General features: G+C 44.2%; 1 protein-coding gene across 1 annotated transcript in view; it reads right to left on the reverse strand.

Moving 5' to 3' along the window:
• Positions 1–5,427: 5,427 nt before the first annotated feature.
• Positions 5,428–8,889, reverse strand: part of EXD1 (exonuclease 3'-5' domain containing 1) — a 29,636-nt gene continuing 26,174 nt past the window's right edge. Inside the window, exon 10 of the mRNA XM_004712756.3 lies at positions 5,428–6,228. Within this exon, the coding sequence (XP_004712813.2) occupies positions 5,635–6,228 (594 nt within the window). The 3' untranslated portion in view covers positions 5,428–5,634. The remainder of the gene's footprint in view (positions 6,229–8,889) is intronic.

The following is an 8,889-nucleotide window of genomic DNA, read 5'->3' on the forward strand; positions in this document are numbered from 1 at the left end:
GAAATACCTTTCATGGAGGAGAACTTCTTAATTTGGTTGAAATTAATTTATATGTATAAATATATATATATGTTTTTGTGTGCTAAATAAGGAATTTTAATCTATCCCCCAAGCATAAAGATTTTATCCCATGTTTTACCTGAATTTTTGCAGTTTCCGTTGGTACATTATGTCTGTGGTGGTTAAAAGATGACATCAACCCAACACACCTGGGTAAGGGCAGGGTGAGCTCAACCTATGGATTCCATCACAGCCGAATGACACGGGTGACATCTTGGTGTCACGAATCTTTTTGTCTAAGAGAGAGAAACCGTGCAGAGTTGTGCTTTGAACTCACGTTGGCCCTCTGCCTTCTGCTGGGGCTGGATCTTGCAGCATCTGGTCCCCGGAACTCCTGTGGTGCCTCCTGTTGATCCCAGGAGCCACTGACCTCAGACCTCTGCCTCCACTAGCCTGTGACCCCTGCTGTCTCTGCTTCTTCATCCTACTTCCGGTCCTTCAGCTTTCGTGAGTCAGGGGAAGCCTGACTTGAAGCCGACTGGACTTAGGTATTTCTTCAACTGTGTAAGCCATATCTTCCTATAAAGCTCTTTCTCTATAGGACACATACACGCCTCACTGATCTTGCTTCTTCAGAGAACCCAACCTAGCACACACTGTCATGTAAACTAACTTCTTTTAGCATGATGGGAAGTAAGGGTTGGCTTCACTTTTTTGTTCACAAAAATAACTAGTTGTTCCACAGCTATTTATTGAAGAGACCATTTTTCTTCCATTAAATTACCTTAGCACCTTTATCAAAAATCAACTGATAAACTTCACCCATGAAGCTATCTGGAGGCAAAGATTTCTTGGGAGCTTTTTTTTCATGGCTCAGTCTTTATTGATGGCAATGGAGAAACAAGGGGGCATGACAGTTCCTGGTTTTGAGACGGCAGTCAGAACCTAAAGAGCAGCCTTGGGAAGGGGGGAAGTCTTTCGTTATAAGTTCCCCTTCCCATCGGCCCTACCTCCCAAGGTGCCTTTGTGGTGCAATGGTCAAGTGCATGGCTGCTAACTAAAAGATCAGCGGCTTCATGGGAGGAAGATGAAGTCCTGCAGTCGGCTTCCATAAAGACTGTGACCTTGGGAACCCTATGGTTCCCCCTCCGTTGAGTGGATGGCAGCAGGTTTTGGTTTGGGATACAGTGAATGAGAGAGAGACTAGAGAAATGTCCATTTGGTAAGGCAAAGAGGAGGTGATAGTGATTGAGGGGTATTTTCTTAATTATTCATAAGGTATTACTTATAATCACTGTCCTTTTGATAAGTGTCCTTGGCTAAGCCATAAGGAACCAAGTGTTCCCCAGGTCCCCGTTTGTCCCAAGCCTCTTCTCAGTTTGTGCTAGGACTTACTACTTTGTGTCCAAACTGACAATAGAGCTATACCAAATCCAAGTCCACTGCCATAGAATGGGTACCAACTCACAGCAACCTGTAAGACAGGGTAGAACCGCTCCACGGAGCTCCCCATGGTTGTAAATGTTTATGGAAGCAGACAGCCTCGTCTTTCTCCTTTTAAACAGATTGTGGGTTCAAACTGCCGACCTTTCAGTTAGCAGCCCACATGCTCAACCCGTTGTGTAACCAGGGCTCTTTGATCGTAGGGTGTTAAAATCTTTTGGGTCATGTTAGGACTTCTGAAGCCCACAGGCAGACAGGAGGTAAAGCCATTGCCATGATTTTTCCGCAAGCTGCCAAGAAATACTAGTTCTAGCCTTAGTGCTGCATTTGCTGAGTTTTTATTTAGGGAAACAATTTATCCTTGTTTCCCAATTCTGAAACTCTGAGGGTCAGATTACTTGGAAGAGTCTCCAGTTGCAGGTCATGTACAGAAAGGTTAGCTGAGTTAAGGGGAGACGTGGGAAAGAAGCTAGACACTAGACAACCCACGAGTTAGAGAAACCAGGCAGGAAGGCTTTTGAATCCACCATTAAGAAACTATAGCACACAAACCGCACTAGAAATGGGCTTGGCCTGGCTAGACCAGAGGATGAACACTGGTACAGATAGGAACTGGAAACACAGGGAATCCAGGGCCGATGATCCCTTCAGGACCAGTGGTGTGAGTGGTGATACTGGGAGGGTAGAGGGAGAGTGGGTTGGAAAGAGGGAACCGATTACAAGGATCTATATGTGACCGCCTCCCTGGGGGACGGACAAGAGAAAAGTGGGTGAAGGGAGACGTCGGACAGGGCAATATATGACAAAATAATAATTTATAAATTATCCAGGGCTCATGAGGGAGGGGGGAGCAGGGAGGGAGGGGAAAATATGAGGACCTGATGCCGGGGGCTTAAGTGGAGAGCAAATGTTTTGAGAATGACGAGGGCAATGAATGTACAAATGTACTTTACACAATTGGCGTATGTATGGATTGTGATAAGAGTCATATGAGCCCCTAATAAAATGATTAAAAAAAAAAAGAAAGAAAGAAAGAAAATGGGCTTGGAACAGAACCCGAAAGATTCGAAGCAAGACTGAGTACAGAAGTCTGAGTAATGGCGTCGTGTACTAGCCACAGGGTTGAAGCACACAGGCATTTCCCCCACTCTTTCTTGGCAGACCCTACCTTCTAAATCAGGGATGAGGAACGCCCTGGCCGTGAGCCACGTAAGGCCCATGAAATCGCCGACACCGGCTAGCATCATAGCATCACACATCCTCGCCAAAGACAAGCAGTGCCAGTCACCACGTTCGAGGTGGATTCATTCAATGTTTGACCAGTAGGGTCTCAAATGTTATAAATAACCAAATGGCCCTTGGCAGGAAAAGGTTCGCTACTCCTACAGTCTCAAGGGAACTTGGGTAGCCACTCCAGGTTAGAAAGAAGACTTGGAGAAATGTGGACCAGGCCTGAAGAGTTCCCTTGGAAAACACTGTGAAGGGATCCAAAAGGGTTCATTTCGTCCTGGGAGCGAAAGTGGCTCTATAACACCTGACTTGCTGTACAGAACTTTCTGAGGTGACACTAGTCCATCTTTGAACTTCTCAGCACAGAAGCCACTAGGCATGCAGAACCAGGGAACCCTAGAAATGTCCTCAGTGTGACTAAAGAGGGACATTTATGTTCATCGACCTAATTTAAAATTTAAATATGGCTAGTGGTTCCTGTGCTGAATAACAGAAAATGTTCTTTTTCAGGTCACACAACCTATGTAGAGAGTCTTTTTTTAAAAAAAAAAAAAAGGATGTTACATAGAAAGACAATGTTTTGAAAATGAGGATGGCAACGTATGTACAAGTGCACTTGATACAATTGAATTATGGATTGTTATAAGATCTGTAAGAGCCCCCCCCAATAAAATGATTAATAAAAAAGACCACACATTTAAAAAAAATAAATAAAAGGATGCTACATTCTACTTTGCTCTCTATAAATATATGCTATAGCAATAACTTAATGGTTCTAAAAGAAAATAACTCAATTTCAAGAATTCATCCCTAGAAAAACCACATTTAGGGCTTGTAACGATTAAGGTTATCAACTTGAGTAGGCCATGATTCCGAGGGGTTTGGAAGACATTATGTAATCATCCTACACTTTGTGATCTGATTTGAGACATGGGCCAGTAGCCCACCTTCTGCCTCACAGATTTTGAATCTGGAGAAGCCTCTGATCTGACACTTGACCCACGGATTTGTGACATGTCAGCCTCTACAACTGTATGAGCCATTTTATTGAAATAAATCTCTCTTCATATTTGAGGGGCCTTCAAAAGGTTTGGGGAAAAGGTCCAATATCTCTTAATTCTATTTTTCCATGAACTTTTGGAACACCCCTATATATTTATGTATATACAGTGAACTCTCGCCACTTCGCGCTTCGACTTCCACGGCTTCACTCTATCGCGGTTTTTGCATAACAGCACATGCTCTGCCATTACTGCCACTGATTGGCTCATACTGTACACGCTTCTGTCTGCATCGCTACGTATCGGAGCTACGTATCAGATACATTTTTGCTTTTGTACAGTGTACTGTAATTGTTTGCGATTTTTAAGAAATTTTATCTAAGCCCTATGATGGCTCCTAAATGAGCTGCTTCTTCTAAGCCTTCTGACAATAAAAATAAGCGCCAGAGGAAGATGCTCACCATCCAGGAAAAGGTAAAACTTTTGGATATGATCAAAGATGGCAAGAAAATCGTGGAGGTTGCACGCCATTTCGACTTGAATGAGTCTTCCGTTTGCTCCATCCGTAAAGAGGAAAAAAACATCCGTGCTATGGCTACTTTCACTTTCAACAAGGAAGCAAAGCGCATCGTGACAAGGAATCCTACTTCGCGGAATTTCATTTAGCACGGTAGGGTCTAGAACCGATTAACCACGATAAACGAGGGTTCACTGTATACTTCACTGGGTTTTGCTCCTTTAGAGAACCCAGCCTAAACTAGGGCTTAAGCTGAATCAGTATTTATCTTAACTGAACCGGAAACAACCTTGGCCCCAAGTAGCTTTCTAAAGCAAGGATCAGGTGAGTGAGACAAGGCAGGATCGAGTCAATGGTTCTTAGGTCTGCCTTAAGCTTAGTTGAGACTAGACTCAGACTCTGGAGTTTGGAAGACACAACACTTCTTTCCATGACACTTAGAATAGAACCGACTAAGGATGCTCTTAATCTTAGATTGTCCAGAAGTTTTCCTAAAGATAATAAGTAGTAAGGTCCTGAACTATTTCAAATTACTAATTACTATGGAACTAGAAGTCTAGACATTTACCAATTTATTCCCACCAATCCAGAAAAGTGAGAGATGATCTAATGATAAAACAAGTTTATTGGTCATTGTACACAATGTAACTTGCACTTATTAAAAATAGAAACGCTTGGTACCATCTGATTCCCGTCATCCTCAGAAAGCGTGTCCACTACAGCAAAGAGAATGGAATCAAACTTCAAGTGTACGTAGTGCTGCTGCTGTGAGTCGAGTCAGGTCCAACTCCTGGTGACCTTATAAGGAATCCAAGAGCTACTGCTTTGTTAGCAAAATAGATAGAACCGTCCAAAAGTAAATGAGAAAAAGAAATGAAAACGGAGTTACTGATGCCAATAGTAACATTATTGCTCATCCACGACATAAGGGTGTCATGGTTAGTCAACAATTCTGAAATGCAGTGAATATTTTCAAAAGAATGATAAAGGTGTCAAGCATCAACTTTTGTAGACTTATGGCAGGGTTCTTAGGAATCTCTTCAAACCAACCTAAAATTAAAATGTCAAAGAACTCAAAAAAACAAAATCGAAAAGGTGTAGATTTTTTCTGACTCTAAGACCAAAATTTTTCCCTTCTTTAAATTCTCCTCTAAACAAAAATTATGGGAACATTTCTGCATAGCGACCTAATCAGAAACTTCGCTTCTTCTGTTATATAACTCATGCATTCCCATCCTAACCAAAGTATTAGCACTGTCGGAAGGGAGGCTGGAGGTCATACGTTCCCTGAAGCTTGTGGCTGAGGCAGGACCAAACTTAAATGAGAAACTTTGTCCTGAGCTATCAGCTCCAAATAAACACCCAGATGGCAGTGGAAACGAGCCAACTGGATGGCCTGAAAAACAAATTGCTCTTCTAAGGCAGAATTACAGGAGGATTTATCTAGGAATCATTCTTCTCCAAGGCTGGACAGGGAGGAAGTGTGGAATGCATAGTTTTTCTTAAAGGGTCAAAGGAGTCACTTGGAGAGAATGAAACATCTTGCTTTGGGCGTGTTAAATCTTTGTTTTCTATCATCAACAACCGTTCTATCTCCTCTTTCAAAGAGAGTCTTGGCTGAGCCTCATGCTTAGGTATCTTAGTGTGTCCTCCTTTAGCAGTTTTCTGGTCCTTTGACCTATTGGAATCAGGGCAAGTGACTTTGTGCCTGGAGGCCTCACAGGCTTCTGCTCCCTGTGGGGAAGGTAAAGGCTGCAGCTTTGTTTCACTTTGCTTATTCTTACATTCTTGTTGCAACACATCCACGTCTTCTTCAGATTCCGGAGCTCTGGCTACCCTCGAATTTTTGCAAAGTAAGAAACCTCTTGCTTTTCCCTCCTTGTCTGCTGTCTCTGCCACTGGTTTCTTGACTTGTAGCACTGTCCTCATCAGAAGTCCCTGTGCATCCACCCTATACTCTTTCACAGCACTCTCCCTGCGCTGCTTTTGCAAGTCCTTGAGGTGAAGCAGTTCCGCTGGCAGCTCCATACATGTAGGCTAGGAAGAGAAAATGAACACAAGTCTACCATTAATGAAGCTTTCGAATATAGGAAACTAAAACCACTTCTACGAAACAGATTCTGGCCAGCAAGGGTCTATTCAAATGCGTTCACAGAGCACCCTCTAGTGCCTTCATCCATTGTTGGTAATGACCAGGGAGTCTCTTCCAATTCATGGTGACCCGTTGTGCGTGCAGAGGAACTCTCACGGCAGGCGTGTAAGGATGTGACCCTTGGAAAGTGGTTGGCCAGGCCTGTGGTCCTGGGTGCCTCTGAGTGGATTCGGGTCACCAACTTTCCTGACAACCACATATCTGTGGTTGTCAGGGGCTGTTGGCTTGGTCCTGACGCATAGAGACCCTATGTACCACGGAATGGAACACTGGCCAATCTTGCCTCAGCCTCACAATCTTTTCTCTATTTGACCCATTGTTGCAGCCACTGTGTCAATCTACCCCCTTGAGGATCTTCCTCGTCTATACCGCCCCTCTACCATACCACACATGCTCTTTCCCCAGGGACTGGTCCCTGCTGATAATATGTCTGAAGGACATGAAAAAGAGAAAAAAGTCTCACTGCCCTTGCTTCTAAGCATTGGCGATACTTCTTCCAACACAGATTTGTTTGTTTGCTACCTGTAAAAAAACTCGCTGCCCTCCAGTCGAGTCTGACTCAGAGCGACCTGAAGGATGGAGCAGAAGTACCGCTTTAGGTTTCTGAAGCTATACATCTTCACAGGAGCCAAAAGCCTGGTCTTTCTCCCGTGGAGCAGCTGGAGGGGTTTGAGCTGCAGACTGCGTGGTGAGCTATCCAATGTGAACCCCCTATGCCGCTAGGGCTCCTTTCTCTACTTACAGTGGTCCAGTTTTTCGAGAAACTTAAACATTTGGAAAAGGCAACGAAACCACCTAATTATGTGTGTGTGTGTGAGAGAGAGAGAGAGAAAGGGAGAGAATATGAAGATTATACCCTGGCAAGGAAGTCTCCCTAACTGTGGGGGGAGGTCAGATGCACAGGCATCCCCCGCCCGCCTCTGGGGACAATGGACAGGCTCCATAGGCAGAGTTTACACCCTACTGATAATGGTTCCTATGGATACCCAGGGAACATGTCAAAGTTAAGCTGCCATCCTAAATCTAGGATCCACCCATCTTGTCACATGTATACTCTAATCCCTCCTCTTCCTATTACGTGTATGTCCCTAGACCACCTCCTCATTACTGTGTAACCTATAGTGTAACCCCTTCCTGTGACGTATATCTTTACCTGTAATTAGTGGGCATGTATGCCCCCAAAAGGTATATAGGCCTGGGTCAGCAATATAGATCTCTCTCTGGGTCCCCTCTCTTCCCCCTCTCCTCTCCAGTCCTCTCTCCCTTGTTCCCTTGCCCTCCTTCCCTTCCTCTCTCTCCACGTGGACCACCAAGCTGGGCTGAGATGAGCAATGCTACCATGTAATGTGTCTGACTGTATTATTGTATCTCTCATGCTCTCGGTGACTTATATAATACTTACATATCTCAACCGTACAATTGTGCTTACTGAACCTGTGGGTAGTAGTAGCGGTGGGGGCTGGCCCCTCACCCCCATCCCCAATTAACTTAATACTACACCTAACCTAGCCCCAGTTGCCCTATCAGGTACATCCTCTAAAAGCAGTTCCTTGTGTGTCCTTGCTGGTGTGGTTGTGGAATAGGTTCTGATTCATAGTGACAACAAAACGCAAGCACTGTCATCCGAGCCCATCCCCACAATTGCTGTTCATGTTGAGGCCATTGTTGCAGTCCTTGTGTCCCTCCAACCCATTGAGGGCTTTCTCTCTATTTTACCAAGTAGGATGTCCTTTTCGGGGACTGGTCTCTCTTGACAACATGCCCAAAGTCTGTGAGATGGAGCGTGGCCTTCTTTGCTTTCTTTTTAATTTTTAACTATATTGAAAAAAATAATACACAAAATCTCCTTCTCACATGCTGTCTCACTCAGAGTCAGCACGTGAAGGTCCAGAGCAGAGGGTATGTTCAGTGTGGGTGCGTCCTTGTGGCCCCCAGGGTGGGAGCGGGCGTGCCTCAGGGAAGGAGCTAAGGGTGACAGATATGGAGCCAACCGGTCCCCGAGGAACACGCTCAAGGACCAGAAGTGGAGGATTCATTTTTATCAACATCTACTCAAAAACGGAAAATTTCCTTGGTCAAAAATAGCTTTGATCGTGCAATGGTATAATGGTCAATGCACTATCCATTTTCCTCTGATGACAGTAATTGTGCAAACTCAATTTTGTCAAAGTTCCTGAGTTTGTAGGGTACAGATCTGTAAAGGACTTTCCAATGAGACAGAGCACCCGCCTGTGCAATTGCATGCAGCATTCTCTTGTTGTGTTCGTCCAATTACCTCTTGATCCGTGTACAAGGTCCATAAGAACACAAACTGGAATTCCCATTTTTCTCAAGGTTACTCATAGTTTATTAAGATCCAAACACTCAAAATGCCTTGGCATGGTCAGTAAAACTCAAGTAAATATCTTTCTTGTATTTCTACTTTCAGCCAAGATCCATATGATACTAGCCATGATATCCTTTTTCCATATCCTCTTCTGAATCTGGCTTGAACCTCTGGCCTGTCAATGTATTGCTGCAACCATTGTTGAATGATCTTCAGCAAA

The sequence above is a fragment of the Echinops telfairi genome, unplaced genomic scaffold, assembly GCF_000313985.2.
Source record: "Echinops telfairi isolate 266 unplaced genomic scaffold, ASM31398v2 ScPeMD7_18;HRSCAF=68, whole genome shotgun sequence".
NCBI lineage: Eukaryota > Metazoa > Chordata > Mammalia > Afrosoricida > Tenrecidae > Echinops > Echinops telfairi.